Source organism: Lissotriton helveticus, chromosome 2_1 (assembly GCF_964261635.1).
Source record: "Lissotriton helveticus chromosome 2_1, aLisHel1.1, whole genome shotgun sequence".
NCBI classification, from domain to species: domain Eukaryota; kingdom Metazoa; phylum Chordata; class Amphibia; order Caudata; family Salamandridae; genus Lissotriton; species Lissotriton helveticus.
This window is the reverse complement of record NC_136059.1, coordinates 1741976567-1741995463: the sequence shown is the minus strand read 5'-3', so window position 1 is coordinate 1741995463 and position 18897 is coordinate 1741976567. Positions and strand designations below refer to the sequence as shown.

At 43.8% G+C, this 18897-nt stretch overlaps 1 protein-coding gene across 2 annotated transcripts in view; it reads right to left on the bottom strand.

Moving 5' to 3' along the window:
- The window catches only part of SVEP1 (sushi, von Willebrand factor type A, EGF and pentraxin domain containing 1), a 1097507-nt gene that overhangs the window by 97927 nt on the left and 980683 nt on the right, over nucleotides 1–18897 (bottom strand). For both annotated transcript variants that reach the window (XM_078676696.1, XM_078676697.1), the window contains 2 exons: nucleotides 10231–10386; nucleotides 2337–2400 (listed from right to left, as the gene is read on the bottom strand). In XM_078676696.1, coding sequence (XP_078532822.1) covers nucleotides 2337–2400; nucleotides 10231–10386 — 220 coding nt within the window. The remainder of the gene's footprint in view (nucleotides 1–2336; nucleotides 2401–10230; nucleotides 10387–18897) is intronic.

The following is an 18897-nucleotide window of genomic DNA, read 5'->3' as shown; positions in this document are numbered from 1 at the left end:
TCAGAAAGATCCTACAGGACCATTACCTCATTTGCTTGGGAACATCACCCATGAGAGCTATTTGTACTGTATTGCCTTGTTGTTGACTTTATATAGCACCTCATTGCCTTGATGAGGAATTGATGCAAAACCAACAGTTGATGGACAGAATGCAGAACAATGTCATACATTCACCCCAGTACAGAGATCTGAGCTTAAATCCATCGTTTTTTTGCACTCCACACCACCCCAGTTCAGACATGGCCATATGCAAATCAGACTTCACCCTGTGCCTCATGGGAACAGTCTAGCCCGAACTGCCAAGCCAAGTCTTCCTTGGACCGGAATCAAACATCCTAGGACCGGTTTCTGGCTATCAGCTGTCTTCAGCCAGGATAGCTTGACTCCAGTGGTGTGAAGAGCATGGGACTCACGTCTGAGCATACCCATCCCACTCGGGTTGACAAATGCAAAACCAACAGTTGTTGGACAGAATGCGGAACAATGTCATACATTCACCCCAGTACAGAGACCTGGGCCTAAATCCATCATTTGTTTGCACTCCACACCACCCTAGTTCAGACATGGCCATATACACTCCACACCACTGGAGTCAAGCTATCCTGGCTGAAGACGGCTGATAGCCAGAAACCGGTCCTAGGATGCTTGATTCCGGTCCAAGGAAGACATGGCTTGGCATTTTGGGCTGGACTGTTCCTATGAGGCACAGGGTCAAGGCTGATATGCATATGGCCATGTCATAATTGGGGTGGTGTGGTGAGCAAACCACTGGAGTCCATGCCCATGTCTGAATTGGGGTGGTGTGGTGAGCAAAACAACGATGGATTTAGGCCCAGATCTCTGTACTGGGGTGAATGTATGACATTGTTCTGCATTCTGTCCATCAACTGTTGTTTTTGCATTTGTCACCCAGAGTGGGACGGGTATGCTCAGACGTGAGTCCCGTGCTCTCCACACCACTGGAGTCAAGCTTTCCTGGCTGAAGACGGCTGATAGCCAGAAACCGGTCCTAGGATGCTTGATTCCTGGCCAAGGAAGACATGGCTTGGCAGTTCCGGCTGGACTGTTCCCATGAGGCACAGGGTCAAGGCTAATTTGCGTATGCCCATGTCTGAATTGGGGTGGTGTGGTGAGCAAAACAACGATGGATTTAGGCCCAGATCTCTGTACTGGGGTGAATGTATGACATTGTTCTGCATTCTGTCCATCCACTGTTGTTTTTGCATTTGTCACCCCGAGTGGGACGGGTATGTTCAGACGTGAGTCCCGTGCTCTCCACACCACTGGAGTCAAGCTATCCTGGCTGAAGACGGCTGATAGCCAGAAACCGGTCCTAGGATGCTTGATTCCGGTCCAAGGAAGACATGGCTTGGCAGTTCGGGCTGGACTGTTCCCATGAGGCACAGGGTCAAGGCTGATTTGCATATGGCCATGTCTGAATTGGGGTGGTGTGGTGAGCAAAAAAACGATGGATTTAGGCCCAGATCTCTGTACTGGGGTAAATGTATGACATTGTCCTGCATTCTGTCCATCAACTGTTGTTTTTGCAATTGATGAGGAATTGAAGCACGATAATGAATGTGATTGGGATTGATCGAGTAGGAGTGAGGGATAGAATGTATGAGCTTTAAATTATTTTATTAATGAATGCATTTTGTCTGGTCACAAAAGTATGGGTTATGTGTAGCCTATGTAAGAGCATTTATGTCAGAACTGTAATGAAGCAGCGCAAGAGATAGATGTGCTTGTGGTACTGCCACCATCCTTATGTGAGAACTCTATCTTCAACGAAGATGTCACCAACAAAGATCAAAACGTATAAAAGGAGGGTATCCTGTGACAGTAACACTGGCCCCACATGAAATCACGTTCATGTGTGACCTCAGCAACCAATCGAGCACAAGAGGCACCAAGAAAAGGCTGAGGCCAAGCCAAAGTCAATGCATACAAAAAACAGCACAGCAGGGAAGCTCACTTCTCAAGTGTAGGAAACAGGATGGCGGGTGATCTCGGGGAGTATTGACATTGCAGCCAATAGAGAAAAAAATGCTTATATTTAGAAACACAATGACATTCCTGTTACAACAGGGAGGAGGGGCAATAACAAGGTGTTATACTCAAGAACTGTAACATTATATGCAACATTTGGAGACAATGCCATCTCATTTCCTAACAACTTTGAAGTAACTAATGCACAACACACAATTTCATATTGGTGATGTACTTGGCTAATACTCCTGAAATGCCATTCTATTGTTAGAAAACACAATGGTAATTTTTAAAACAGACCTTGGTGCAGTAAAACTACACAATTTCTATGTATTTTTGGCACTCACTTTGACATATCGGTTCCCTTCCGCTCCAAGTCATGTTAGCTTGACATATACGTTCAGCCTCTCCCTAAGAAATAGCATAGAAAAGTGAAAGGTTAGGAAAACATATAGGGTACACCTTTGAAATACTTACCAAGTATATTATGAGCCAATATTTAGGTCAAAAACATTTATTTCTGCAAACTAGAGGACTAGCGTTGCCTGTTGTGGATTAATCAATAACTGAATGAATAATTATCCATTTCTCTGTTGTGTTTTTACAAAAAGCCCCACCTTTTTATTGGTTACTTCAGAGGAGGTAGATCCAGATCGCACTTCATACTGAAAGTCAGAGGTGTCATTTATGTATTTCCTTAGAACTTTGGTTTATGCCTTCTGTGTGCCGTAAATCTGCATCATATTTTGTGGTGCTGTGCTCTGAAATGCTATGTTTAGTCCTCTTGAGACATTTTCATTTCACTTTTGTGCTTAAATAGGAGTGTACCATAGGAACCATTTCAGTGTCTAACTTCATTGAGTCAAAGGCTTTTCATGTAAACATAGAGGGGAAGGAGAATGATAGGAAAGGACCTATTTTTGTATGATCACCCCCATAAATATTTGGACTGATGCTGCTGGTTTCTGGACTCTGTTGCACACTGGGCCCTGCAGTCCAGGCCCTACTATATGTGCTCTGACCCGAAAGTATGTTTAAAGTGGGATAATACTCAATTGGCTCATATCACTTCCTAATAAGTCCCTAGCACATGATACAGGATGCACTCAGGGCTACTATGTAAAATGTCACCAGTGAACTGCAGCACTTAATTGTGCCACCACTACAGTGACAAGGTGAAAACATGACTCTAAGCTTGCCTCTGCAACCTAGTTTTGCAGCTTTTAACCTGCCAACTTCATATGGCAAACTAATCAATTTTCTCAGTAAAAACCTTTCTTTTTAACATTACTAAGCCACACCCAGGAAAGGACTGGGTAGCCCACCAGTGGGTGCTTGGTATTTAAAACAAACATTGGCATAGCCAGTAGGTCTCGCCTTTGGGACCTTATAAGTACACTGTGAGACCGAGGGGATGGAGACAGGAGAGTCGCATGGGACATGGACACACGGGATAGACAAGTGTGGAAACAGGTGCACCAGAGGCTAAAACATCGGGTCGGGTCACGGGGACCAAACAACAGTCAACGGAGGCAAAGAGAACAGAGAGACATGTAGCACTGAGGTGGGGCAAGAGGGACTGATATCCTCGAAGTAGGGGCACGGGACAGGCGCACAGGGGATAGGAGTATATCAGACAGCAGCATTAAGAAGGTTGTATCAGTTCAGACCCCCAAAAGCAAAGACAACTTTGATGGCCTGGTGTGATGAAATATGGACAGATCCAGGCAAAGGGGCAAAATAAAGTACATGGCTAGATGAGGAGATACCAATATTTCCAATGGAGGAACCTCTTCTCCGTTACCCCACTACTTTTTGGGGGTGATCGCAACGCTTTCTCACCCTGAAATGAGAGACATTATGAAAATATTTTGGGCGGGACGTGAGATTCGTAAATGTTTGAAATAACCCCAGACATGTAAGTGTGTGGGTGTTCCCAAACATTGAGGGCTTTACCACGCTAAAATGCAGTATGGGAGGTTTTCACACAGAATCGCTATGAATAGGAAATGGAAATAGTGGTTATTTTACACTTCCTAAAAGGCTCTTTGTACTGATGTCGGATTCACAAGTGCAAACAGAATTGTGAAAGAGCAGCAAAAAGGAAAGCACCCGTCCATATTGTTTTAGCAGTCGGATAACGCCTGCCCCAGGCCAGAGTTTGTTGCAGACCAAAGTAAGTGAGCAGTATCATAACTAGTGCGGCCGTGAAAGTTAAAGCAACCCTGCTAATTAGAAAAGGAATGTCAGGAATGCAGCTGGCATCTGCCGCACTGCTGATCGCTCCGGAGCTCAATGGCCAAGGGAGTTAACGTTTAGAGAGAAGGCTGGACATGCAACCGCCTTTGGCCAATTGCGGGCTTTCAATTTTTGAAAGCCACACGCAATGGCCAATCACTTCAACTTTTCAGAAAACTTGTCTGTGTGGTATTTTTTAGCCACATGCACGAGTTTGCTGAAAAGCTGAAGTGATTCCAAGAGGTCATTTTCTAGAGCAGCGCATGCGCACTGCGTTAGGCTCGACCTAAAAAGGGCATGTGTATTTTGTATTTAACATGCCCTGACATTGAAAACACAAAATTGCCCCTTTCACTGTAGCAAGGCTGGAAATACCAATGGCTAAAACTGAGTTACACTATTCACCGCGCAAAGAGCTAACTTCCATTTGGGACCACCAAAGATATTGCTCCAAGGTATGTAATTAACTGCAATGTTCAACCCGACTCATTGCTCAGATCCAAATTAGGGTAACTTTTAATAGAAAGGTAGCTTAAGGAATTGACCACTTTGTTGTCCAAGCCATCTGTAGCCTTTCCTGTTTATCTGCAGCAGTTGTCACCTGAGGTAACATGTAACCTCCTTGCTAGGAAGTGTGAAGCACTCCCAGGAAAAGGGAAAAAAGAGAAGTGCTGAAAGGAGGAGGTATGAACTCGTCTAGCAGAATGACTACTGTGTGGTGACCATAGATGGCCCACTTTCAAACAGCCTACCGCCTCAATGAGGCACAAGGAGATTAACACTGGCACCTGCCAGCTTCTTTGTGTAGGCAAATAAGTAGACATCTGTTCAAGAGGCAGGAAACCAGTTGTAGAACTGGTGTTCCAGGAGGAGTGGCTCATTATACTGGGTACAGCACAGGGGTGTGCCCAGGGCTCCTCACAGAAGTAGAAGGCTTGTGCCATATTTGTATAGGGTAAAGAGAGGTATCCTGGGCCTGTTTGAGGGCCAAACTGCCAGTAACTGATGCAAAGTGAGAAGGGTAGCCTCAAGGGAATTATTGCCCCATTGGCTAGTGAGTCAATCCCCTCCCACACACAAATGAGAGAATCCTGGGACTGTTTGGGGTCCGAACTCCTTGTAAGTGATGCAAAGTGGGAAGGGTAGCCTCAAGGGAATTATTGCCCCGTTGGCTAGCGAGTCAACCCCCCAACCCACAAATGAGAGACTGGCATAATAGTGGCACCCCAGATCCACAGTCTGTAAAGAAGACAGAAGATCTGCCCTTCTGCTTCCTGGACCCATCAAAGAGAGGCTTCACCGAGGAAGTACTGCACCTGCTAAACTGGCAAAGAGGATTTTGCTTGCTGTACCCACTCATGGAAAAACAACGCCACTTGTGTGCAGAACTGAAGGAAGACTGCCCTTCTGTCCCTTGGACCCAGCAAGGAGAGTCTGCACCAAATACTAAACTGCACCTGCTGAACCCAAGGGACTCACAAAGAAGATAGTTGTTGCTGTGCCTACTTGTGGAAAAAGGATCCACTTGTGCCAGTACAGAAGAAGTGGCTCCAAGAACTAGGTGGATAGCCCCCTCTTCAGCACCTGGGAAACAAAAGGTGAAAGAAGGTGAAAGAAGTCATGCTAACTTGTCAGCTCAGGAACTAAGACACCAATTACAAAAATGTATTGGAACTTAACAGAAATTTACTTACCTATTAAAAAAATCATATCTGCAATTACCCTAGTTATTCGTTGTTTCGGTACTTCTAAGTTTTTTACAAGTGTTTTTTTTAATAAGCTTGACTGATCTGTGCTACAGCTACACATGACCGAGCTAAAGGTTTTGGTAAAGAAAAGTAATAGAGGCTGTGACATCAATATATGGTTTGGTCTCAGAACGGCAACATATAATAATCCTAAGAGCATACCTTGTGAACTCATAATCAGCACTATAGTAACTTATGAACTCATCCAGCCAGCATTATTGTCCGTACTTAAAGAATTCAGGAAAAATGAGTAAATTTCACTCTTCATATGTTACCTTCATTTATCTCCATAAGTGAGTTATACATGTTTGCTAATTCTCATACATTTACTTGATTTAAATGATTGGTGGAATTTCTAAAATAATGAATGTGAATCCTAAAGCTAAAACAAATCTTACCACAGGACCTGAAACTGGAACATGCTCATAGCGAAGTGCAAATTGATCAATTATTTTTTCTGTATGCATATGACATTTTTTTCGCAAAGAGGGAAGAATTCTGCTGTTCGATAGCCCACCGTTGTTTCGTCATTTAGTCATGCTTGTAGGAGTACTTATATAGAGCAAAGCTGCTGTGAAACAATGGAGAACTGTACAAAATGGGGCAAGCATAAGGTAAATTACAGGTTTACAATTTATCTGTGAAAAGTAGGGTTTCTAGCAAGTGAGGTGATAATGTTAGGCAGGAGATGTGTCTTCAGTCTCTTTCTGAATTACGGAAAGGCAGGAATCGTTTCTGTGCTGTTGGATTTGTTGTACCTGATTTAGAGTGGGAAAGTTTGCATTCTTGTCTCATCTTTCTTGCATTTCTTTGTTCCCCTAAGGCAATATATAGGGTTTTAGTGTAGTACTGTACAACCTAGATGGCTAATTTGTCATCTAGCTACATAGTCGTTTGGTTACTACAGGCCTTGTAGGTGATGTAGATGAATATAACGTGAATACAGAGATGGTGTCAGTAGAGTTCCTTCGCCATCACAGTTATACGGTTCAATGTCTTCAGAACCTTTAGAGGGATGAGCTGCAGTGTGTTAGGTGCCTTTTAGGAGCGTATATGTAGACTAAGGGATGCTGTTGGACAGAGTCTTGACTCCATCCAGGTGTATACCAATGCTTGCTTTGTGAGTGTCTTGTAGCAAGGGCTACACTTTTGTCACGAGAGAGAGCTGGTTTCAAGCTCATTTTCTAAGCAACAAGTTTCTTGAAGAAGAAATCTGCACTCAGATTTGACCCTATCGATTTTTTAGGTGCTGTCAGCTGGGGGTGAAGCAGGTGAGGTTCAGGCCTGCGAGTGAGGCATGAATCAAAGCTTTTTTGTCACTACCCGAGAAAAGGAGGAATTCTGTCTTTGTTGGAATGAATTTTAAGTAGGTGCTTGACACCCTGAACTAAAGTAGCAATAGGCAAGTTTGAAGTAAGACCAAAACTTAAGACAAAATACTAACTTTACTACTACTTACTGCCTTCTGTGAATACCAAAAGTAGTAAGTTTAGGGTTTTGTCTCAGATTAGTTCTGTGAATTGGCCCCATTGTTCTGATGCCATGCTCACCCTGTGACATGTTGAGCACCATATATACAAAACCACATTGTCTTCACTTTAGCTTTTTTCCAGGATGTGGGTGCAACTTTGGACAGTATGGCTGACATCCATGAGCAAAATACATGATAAGCTTCCTCTAAATGATCCTTTTCTGGGACGTCTGTCGCTAATCGGAAAAATTAGGTTTTTGGAACAAATTGTCATTTCTTAGGTTCGCTCTTCAAGACAGGATTGTGAGTCTTTTTTATAGGAAGGACGAGAATGAACATAATTAGTTTGTGGTCAGACCATATTACTGTACTAAAAGCATTTCTCTGAACAACCTCTAAAGGAGCAAATAGTAAATTTAAGGTGTAGCCATGGGTATGTTCATGGCTCAGTTGTGCCATGTTATAGTCAGCCAAGTAATCAAGGACATCCATAGATCTCTTGTTTCATTCAGGTGTAATATAAAAAGGCTTAATATTATTGGACGTTAGTGTTTATTTTAAAATCTGTTGTTAAGTTCTCAAAATTTCACAGTGAGGTTGGCTGACAAACACAAGAGATAGTGATGCAGGAGCTTGTGTGAGGAGGAGTGAGATGCTGATATTTTCAGCTGTGTTTATCCCCTTGCTTTGGGTGCTTTAAAGCAATATGGTATTTTAAGCTATAATGGCTGCTTCACCGCAACCTTCTGGGTGTTCCACAGGGACAGCTTCTCCATGAGAGCAGAGACGCGTCATCCCACTTAAATGGCCCCTCAAACCCAGAGATGAAAAATAAAATGGTAATTTGTGACCATCTTCCTGAACCGAGTGTCAGGATGGGATGGGGCCTGCTGAGTGGCAGCAGGGAGGAGTGGTGCCTGTGCACTGTTTAAAGTGTGCATGTCTCTCTGACTGGCTGTCTTGCGACTGCCAGCCAGACATGTGCACTTTAAACCTCTCAGGTTGAGTCCGAGTACAGGCCTCCAGTGTGCTGGAGATCACCGAGAGAGGCCACTCCCTCCAATCACAGCGCTGCTCTCTTGCTGCTTAACAGCATTTGAGATGCTGTAGGATTGGTCAAGGAAGTTTACTGGGGCCTGCTCTGCAGTTACCGTAATAAGAGGTCTGAGGTCCGGTGCGGGGAGGACGTGTAAGGTTAGTGTTCTTTTATTTATTATTATTTTCCCTTTGCCTACCCCCTGTCATATTCCATATAGGTACCCCCTATAGGTGCAGGTAAAACACTGTAAATCTTTCCCCTATATCCTTCCTTACATAAAGATTCATAGGGACTGACCTTTTACCTAGATACGACACCGCCTTCAGAACATGGGTTTTCCCCTGGTTCGATACTCATACATTATGCATGAGGCTTCTTGGAAGCACAGCAGGACTCACATCTCCTGTATAATATCTATATTAAAGTTCAAGGCCGACGTAATCCTTTAGGCTGACACAGTAACACAGCAAGGTAGGACCCCTGGGGAGACCTGTGGGTATATACACATCATGTCTTGCTTAGACAGATAGAGGAGACCTTGGCTTCCCGGCAGACACACTGGCCAGAGACAGTGAGGTTCCTGCATTCAGACGGTCCAGCTAGCAGTGGTCTAACATCCCTCAGGACGGGGTCCCATATTCTCTCCTTACTCAGGTAATGGGGTTTGACTAGACCTCAGAGGGATTCTTGGCATAACGCATAACACCTACACCAATGCTAGGTACATTAGGTACATCTAGTTAGGGAGGCATCGTAGGAGTATGCACTTTCTTATCATGCATTTTATGTACTTGTATATATCATGATTACTGCAAAATGGTAGAACTGTACCATCCGTTTACTTTCATAGTACTGCTCATCATATATCTCTCGTACTGTCTAATGGTTGTTACAGCAAATCTATTCTACACTAGAATAACAACTGTTCAATAAACTCTTATTGAAACGACCAGACTGTTTATTCTATGTATCTCTGAGACAAACTAATTGAGCACGAGTGACTGAGCGAAAAGTAGTATATTATTTCCACTATACTGAGGGATCAGGGTTGTCATGATCTGAGGTTGCCAGAAACTATTCTCTCCTCGATAAGAGGAAATTCTAGTGGCACTGTGAGCTAGCTTATGTAAACAGACTAGCATATCCGGTGGGGGTGCTCAGAACCAGTCTGCCACCAAACCCAAAGTGTATGTTATCCTAACGCTCAGATCCTGTATAGGATATATAGGAGCTACACGACACCCCCTCCCTCTCTCCCCATAGATGCCAGCCGCCACTGGTGGTCAACACATGCTAGCTTGCAGTTATGGCAGATTTTTCCTATTTGTGGTGCAGGGGATCATTACCTTAGCCAAGTTTCTATCATATAAAGTATATAGAATTTGAGGTTTAAAATGAGCTCCCAAATTTCCATATGATGCTTCAGAAGTGAATATGCATTTATTAGGCCTATATTAAAAAAATGTCATTACTTTCTTTTAAGGTAAATAAGGATTGATTATTGGCAGGACAAAAGAAATTTGGCAAATTTAGTACACTTACTATGTGATGTAGAGGTAGTATGTCAGAAAAGTTAAAGGTGTGGAGGACGTTGCTTGAGTATTTATAGATGTTTATATTGGCAACTGTATTCTGATCAGAGGAGTAGGAAGTTTCTCCATAGACCCATTATATACCTCCAAATGTACATCTGTAGAATAATGTGCACTTAAACTTTAATTTCGTTGAATCAGTAGGGTACTCACAAGCAGCTCATAGCCAGTGTTACACTGATATAGAATGGTATCCTTGTAGAGGTATCGTGTGCCAAGCAATATTCCATTTTCTGGGTGTTTTGGTTTCTCACAAGAGACGGGTGCACAAAGTACATCAGAAATGGGAGGTAGCCAGGTTCCATCAGCCTGTATAATGAAAAAAGAAATCTGAGATTTGAACACTACCTATTTTTCATTAAAAGAACATGTCAATTCTTCAACAAGCAATAGCACAGAAAGATTGCAGTGGTGTTAAGGAGCCATGTAATGTAAGTAACACAAAGAGAAACCAAAAAGGGATATAATAGCAGTGGGGAAATAACTAAATAATTATATATTTCTAAGCAATGACTGCAGTAAAAGGTAAAAAGGAGAAAAAGCGGTCTTAATTTTAGATGATTTAGGATCAGTTATCAAAACCCGAAGAATCTGTAATATCAGTGAAAATTACATGCACTTTAATGCTGTCATCACAATTGAATGCATCTAGGTAAATAAAACCCATAAGCAAGACCATCTTTGGTCATAAGAATCATTAGACATACAAGCATTGTTTTGAGGTATTGCACATGCATCTGTGCTCTAGACTAGATCTACCTTTTCAACAGATATCAAAATGAGCATTGAAATTTAAACTACAACAACATTATATAAAATCTCCATAAGCAGTCCTGTAATCTGTAAAGTTGTGTCATCTAGTAAGTGCTGCAAAGAAGCATGCCTGTGAAAGCTTAAATGTGTGTTTTAGCAAGGAGCTGCTAAATGTGAACTTAGTGTGGAGAAACGCAAATATTATAGGCAGAAAACACTTAAGAGGCAAATCAGAGATGGGGGTTTGTGGTCCAGTCATCTGAGAAACTCATGTTGAAGTCCAGGGATAGATAGACCCAGATAATGATTCAGGGCCTTATTTATAAGGCCTTGCTACAGATTTGCACCACACAAAACATGCCCCCTGTTGCGCCCTATTTACAAAGTGACGCATCTCAGCAGATGCGTCACTTTGTAAAGCCCTGCGCTACATTATACCTATGTCAGGTGTAATGTATGAAGGGAGGGCACTTCCATGCAAGTTAGCCTCGTAGAAGTGGTGCAGTGAAATCTATGAGATTTCACTGCGCCACTCCTAGGACACAAATGCGTCAAAACCTTACACCTGCCTCATGGCAGGCGTAAGACTGACACGGGCCCTTGCACATGGGGCTTGCCCCGTTTGAAAGGAACGTTGCTGGAGTTGCATCACGCTTCCGATACAACTCCAGCAATGCGCCATTTTTGCGGCACCAGATAAGTCAGTAAAACTGACATATCTGTCATTCCTTGCGACATGATGTGTCATACAGTAAATATGACACATCCTTCATGGCGGAAGGAGGGCGCAATGAAAAGTAATGCATCACTGTTTTCATGCAGCGATGCGTCACTTTTCATAAATCAGGCCCTCAGAGTTTAGTACCACGCTGTGACATATGAAACCGAAACAGTCCCCAATGCTAGGTTACCACCACAAACTGTGGAACATCGGTATGGTGGCTTCAGTGGTAATATATTATCTCCTCAGCTGCTAAAACGGGATTTGTCTGGGAACTGTCATTCCAAATGAACACTTTGTTAGCCGTGGTATAGAAACAGGAAGTTAGACTGGACAGTGCACAAAATACAGAATTCTGGAAAGACTGAAATGTTTCAGAAAAGGATTAAACATTTATGTTTATCACAATGACAAGAAACCAACATTGTAGCATGAGTTTACGGTTACTGTCAGTATAAGCATATTTTAACATGCTAATTACTCTAGGAGCAATTAGGTATGATAAATGGATATTAAAACACGAGAAATTCAAGCAATAATTATGAAGGAGAAGCAGTTCAGGACAAAGAATACTTCTAGACAGTAAAATCTACTGCCAGGGTATTTCTGTTTGGAAATAAAAGTATAGGTTGTGGTCCTGATAAGTAGATCATGGCATGACGGCTAAATAACCTGTAAAACTAAGATTCTATATCATGAGAAACAGATTGTTTACCTGTAGCAATAGGCTTGAACTTGAAGCTCATTTACATTCACAGGCTCTGCATTATTCCACAATCTAGCGGTTGGGTCCAGAAAACTATTGAACAAGTTACTTACCTTCGGTAATGCTCTTTGTGGTAGAGACTTTATCTAACCGCAGACTCCTCACCTTTTGATCCGGAAACTTTTTGAACAGTACCTCTGTGCACCAGTGAAGCTCAATGCTGATGCCGTTCTGTCTACACTGACTTTGAGAAGTGTGCATTTTATGTGGTTGGACTATAACAAAAATGTCCTGTAGGGCCGAGCGATCAAAATACCCCTCTTGTTGTATCTAGAAATCCGGATAGTAGTGGTTTGTGAATCCATGGCAGAATCTCCTTGAAACTGCCTCGCAGATATACAAGGCAGCAACAGATTTTTTTTTATTCTTTTTTTTTATATTAAATTTTAGTAATAAAGTACAGCATTAAATACATGCTACGGTGGGTATACATCTGTTGTTGTCTGGGAGATAGATCATTTTTTGCAGCCAATATAGATTTTACAGTATAGCTGCCATGGGGTATTAAAGGAGACAGTGCAGGTATATGTGTAGGTGTAGTGCTGGCTTCATCCGTGTGCTCGCTCAACTCTATAACATAGGAAGGAACAGTAAAATGCAATGGGGACTCTTGCAAGCTGCGTGATCACGCAGGTAAGTCAGAAGGGAATCCCAGATGTCTTTTGGGTGAGACGATGGTGGTAGTAAGTGGGCATAAGATGTAAGCTGGTCTTTACAGTATATTAAGTCTGTGATCCAATCTTTGAACTTAGAGGCACGCCCTCGACCCCATCTACACGCCACTCTTCTCTTTGCCAGCAGCAGGCTCAGCGCTATGAATTTCCTATGTGCTGTTAATAGATCTTCTGTATACTCCAGCTACTCCAGAGTCGGTGAGATAGGGATGGAGGAGACAACAATCTTGGACAGGGTCGTCAGGATATCCACCCAGTATTTCACGTACCCCCTCACACTGCCATGCTAGGTGTAAAAAACCCGCTCCTTCTTGACGGCATCTATTGCAGCGGTCATCCGCCCTCAATTTGTACTTGTGTAATTGCACAGGCGTGTAATATACTCTGTGTGCACATTTAAAAAGTATTTTCTGCAAACGGCTGCTCGCTATTATAGCACCTGTTTGCATGCAGCAATATACCCATTGTTTAACAGTCAGTGAAGCATCTAATTCGAGGTCCCAGTCCTTCCTAGTGTTGTGTGCTTAGGCCATCTAGTTAAGCAGTATGGTAAAGTATAGACATTGCATGTCCTGGTCCTGTCATCTGCTGCAGGGCATGTAGGGTGTCGCGTGTTGTTGGTTTTTAGGGGGATTCAGGGGTATTGGTTTTCACCTCGTGCTTAATTCTAATGTATAGAAAGATTTCCTAAGGTGTAGCTTCGACCCACCCAGGAAATTATGCCTATCCTTGTACACACCCTCATGGTAGAGGTCGCTCCAAGTACTTAAGTGTCTCTTGAGAAGCATGCTTCTACAAGAGGCTTCATGAGTGAATGGTGCAAGGTAGTGGTATGGGAGGGACATCAACAGCAAGTATAACAATGGCTTACACACTTTCTTAGCAAGTCGCTTCCACGTCAAATTTGTGCATGCCACTGTGGAATAGGTGGTGCCTTCCCTCGGAACCTGCGCTCCCAGGGAGGAGGTTGTGACTAAGGGGGGCATGTATCCCTGTTCAATGGCTAAATGCAGCAGGAATGGTGGTGGGTGGGGCCAAAATATTGCATGGTGCAGTAAATATAGTTTGATTTCTGGCTCTTCAAAGCCGCCCTGCGAGAAAGGTTGTATAAGGGTCCGCCAACTCACTTGGGCCTGTTTCCCAACCCATGCCAGTTTGATATGCTGGGATCTGAGTGCATTGAAAAACGGGTGGCCTGGGTGGTACGATATATTGAGTAATATTTGTATTTGTATTTTTGGCATTTATGGAGCGCATAGCTACCCTTAGGCGTCCGAGCGCTGAAGGAGTACGCAGGGAGAAATGAGGGGAGGTCTATATGAACAGACAGGTCTTCAGTTGTTTGCGGAATTTCAGATGGTCAGGTTCACTCCGTAGGTGTAGTGGGAGGGCGTTCCATAGTTTGGAGACGTTGAGTGAGAAGAGTCTACCTCCGCTTCTGGCCTTCTTTATTCTGGGAATCGTTGCAAGGTGGGGCTCGTTGGAGCGAAGTGACCAGTTGGCTCTGTATGGGATAATCGTGTCCCTGATTAGGGGTCCGTGTTTATTTAGGGATTTGTGTGCTATGCAGAGGGCTTTAGTTTATTCTCTGCTGGACTGGTAGCCAATGAAGAGAGTATAGAGCTGTTTTTGCTGAGCAGCAAGCGGGGGTATTGGTGAGCAGCCTAGCGGCCCAGTTCTGTATAACCTGTAGCTTGGAAGTGACTTCTTTGGGGGCGCCTAAGTAGAGGGCATTGCCATAACCCAATCTAGACAGGATGAGGGCCTGAGTGACTAATCTTTTTGCAAGCGGGGGGAGGAGCGGGATGATTTTCCAGATAATTCTGAGCAGGCCATAACACGAGGCAGCTGTCTTTCTTGCCTGGACAAGTAGTTTTTGTAGAATCACCATTTTCTTTAACGAGACCCTTCCTGCCGGTGATAGCGGCAGTGAAATCCAGCAGGCTATCGAGCTAGTAACTGAGTCAAGAGCGGTTCCATAATTTGCACGCAGCGTCTCCTCTCTATCTCGGGAGATCACCACTCCTAGGTATTTTATTTTGAAGGCACACCATTTCAGCAAGAAGTCAGGAGGAAACTCTGGAGTATTGGAGGTGAGGGGGAATATCTGTGATTTATTCCAATGTATAAGGATCCCGGAGATGCCACTAAACTGAATGAATTCTGAGAATATGATTTGGGCTTACATTTGGTTTATGTATATAGAGGGTAATATCATCGGCATAGAGTGAGACTAATATATGCTGTGAAGGATATGGTATTGCATACTCTCTGTGGTGTTAGCGGAGTTTAGCAGCAAGCGGCTCAACATCTAGCGCAAAAAAGAAGTGGCGAAAGAGGACATCCCTGCTGGTTTCCCCTTGAGACTGGAAAGGGATTGGAATAGAGGTCATTTATCTGAGCAACAGAAAGAGGTTGGCTGTAAAGTAGTGCGATCCAGGAAAGGAAGGAATGTGGGAGGCCCATTCTGTGCAATATCGCAAACTTATAGTCCCATTCCACGTAATCAAAAGCCTTTGTGGCATCTAAAACACTGCTGCTGCCTTCGATACGGGGTCTATGTCCTGTAATAAGGCAAATATTGTGCATAAATTATGTGAGGTTGCCCTCCCGGGTAAGAAGCCTGCCTGGTTGGGTAACACCAACCCCTCCATCAACAGGATTAGCCTGTTGGCTAGCACTTTAGCCAGGATCGTAGTATTGCAGTTTATTAAAGATAGTGATCTGGAGGCTTCACATTTAGTAGCATCTTTAACCGGCTTGAGGAGTGAGATAATCCGAGCTTGTCTCATGGACAGCAGGAGTGTGCCGGTGGTTAGAGCTTCATCATACACCTGCTTAAGAATGGGAACTAAGAGGTCGATGTATCCCTTATAAAAATCGGCCCGTAGCTCATCTTCTTCGATGTCAGCAGCCAAGAATTTTCTACAGGAACCACTTATCCAGCCTAGGGCTGTGTCCTCGAAATACGGCGCCACGTCAATCTGTCCAGCTCATTGCATGCTATAGAGTTGTGAATAGCAATAGGCAAAGGTGCTGAGTATGGTCTTGGGGTCTGTTTGCAGCACCCCTGCTGTATCTTCTATGCAAAAAATATTATTAGCAAATCTGGGGGCCTGCGTTATCCCTGACAGTTCTTTACCAGGTCTCTCACCCTTCCCATATGCTCAAACTCGATGATATTTGGATCGGACCAAGACTCCCGTTCTACAGTATCTGAGTATCTCTCCCACACACAGGCTAACGATGGGACGCTGCCTATCTTTCAATGGAAAAATTAAAGGATCTCTTGCTGCAGCTCTTCGTGAAAATTATCACCCAGTAACTCGGTGTGCTGCAATCTCCATGACCAATGCGGGGATTCATTAGTAGGGGGGCATAGTTTTAATAGCACAGGGGAGCGATCAGAATACATTCGAGAAAGATGTGTGGCCTCTTTCAGTCATGTACTAAGTCCTCCCAAAAGTATCCAGTAGTCAATACGAGACCAACTACAGTGAACGCTGCTACAGTGAACGTTGGAGTAAAACATGCCCTACCTTAGCCTTGGATGTAGGGATGTCTAATCATCTAACAAATGGTGACCTGCAACAACACAATTCAAGTGTTTCCCTGCTTTTCTGTGGGAGCCAGAAGTGTTATGTGAGCGGTCCAAGATAGGGTTTAGTACAACATTAAAGTCGCCCCCCCATATTAGGTGTGTAGATCCGATGTCTAATATAAGCCCCCAAAGTGTATCAAAGAACGTGGCAACATCCACATTGGGAGCGTAACAGTTATGTAACAGATTGCTCTGCTAGCCTACTCCACATCATACAAAATCTCCCCTGCGGGTCTTGGTGTGTGCCCCCTTAGCAACATCTAACCCCAGCTCTGAATAGGATGGCAGTCCCTCTGGAATAGGTTGAATAAGATGAAAAGCATCTATGAGTGGCCCATATACCAGCTAAGTTAGGAGATGTCTTGGGGTCTAGATGCGTTTCCTGAAACATCACCACTTCCATCTGGTGTCTGTCTAGACAGTTTAGGACACGCCTTCGCTTACGGGGATCTCGTAGACCTCGCAAATTCCACGTTAATAAGGAATAAGTGTGTTCTATAGGAGGCTTAACTGTACACAAGGGACAGCAGATATATCAATAATTGTATGAGACCTACACAATTTAGTAAGCAACATCCAACCATGGTGGACATACCCATCTTAGCATTCTCACATTCATGACCTTTACATGCAGCACTGCTGTACTCTAGAGAAAAACAACTCCCCCCCACCGACCCCCAACTCCCCCCACCCCACCCCTGCAGCCCAATCCCGTAGGTGAAAGCATAACCCCCCATATATCCAACAGGGACTCAAACATGAGGAAGAAGAAAAAAGGTTACTTCAAAGATTGGATCATTAGAAGAATGAGGGAAAGGTAAAGTTGTTAGAAGATATGTTCCAGTATAGAACAGATAGGGCTGAGAAAAGAGTAGAGCAGACCATATCATAGTCTGGAGATTTCCCACTGAGGGTACAAAGACATGAAAGCAGGATACTGCCATGTACAGGGGGTGCCAGTTGGTGTAGCAATATGAGAAGACTAGAGGAAAGAAAAAAAATTAAGAGTAGGAATTAGAGTGTGTGACACAATTCTTGACCAAGTTGAGAGTCTTGCAATATTCTTGTGTACTGTTTGTGTTTTTCATTGTGGAAGTACTTTAATATTGTGGCTACGCAGGAGTGAATATCGACCAATGTGGCGCTACGTCCTCCACTAGGGTATCTTACTGAGGAAGTGCGTTAGGGTAATGGAGTAAGAGAGCAGGGATACAACTGGTTTGTTAATGGTCATGTCTGAATCCTTCTGCCAATGTAGCAGACAGCCATGGTTTGTCCGAACTGTAGAGATCCGGATGGTGGCAGGCCATCCCACTCTCTTGTCTCTGACAGTGGGGAGGTTGGACTAGGGCTGCGGCTGGTGTCTCCCTTCTGAGCATCTCGTTGGCCCATCCGTTTAAGTAATTATTTTGTCTTGCTGCGGCGTGGTGAAACAATGGTGCTTTTCATGGAAGATGATGCATAGTTCTGCCAGATATAACATGGAGTATGGGATGTTGGCCAACCACAATTTGCGCTTCACCATGAGGAACTTCTTGCGAGCCTCTTGAACCACTATTGTGAAGTCCTGGGGCTGCTTGTTCCAGCATAATACTTCCTGTAACTCTATCTATGGCTGAATAAACCTACTTCACAACTCTACCTCATCTGCCTCGGCTACATCTCTTCATGTATGTATGGACTCAAATACTACAAGATGGAATTGCCCCCATAGGTTAGCATGCCCTTTTCCCATGTCAATCTTAGTGCTGCATCCTGGTCCCGATAATTAAGCACCCTAGCAGTTATGGGCCGAGGAGTGGCCCCAGGAGGAGGTTTGGCAGCGAATGTCCGGTGTGCCCTCCCCACCACCATCTTCTTGGAGATGAATACAGCCCCAGAAAGATCTACCAACATCGCTTCTACATAGTCCTCCATACATTCAATGTTCGTAGATTCCGGAACCCCTAGAAAGCAAACGTTGTTTCAGCGGTAGCGTGCCTCTAAATCTTCATTTTTGGCAGAGATGACCTTTAACAAACGCTTGATGTCATTCAGCTTCTCTCCTTTAGTTGTGGTCTCATCCTCTTTGCTAGAAATTCTCTGTTCTGTCTCACTGATGCATCCCTCATGCTTCTCGAGTCACTGTGTAATATAGTCCATACGCATGCTCATGGAATCCATCTTGGATACGACTAATGTGAGGCTCTGCTTCATTGCAAGCAATTAGGACTTGAGGTATGCATCCTCAGGTGGTGTGAACGATTGCTGGCTATCCGATATGTTAGCGTCTGTATCTCCTGGGGGGTTCCGCACTGATTTGCAG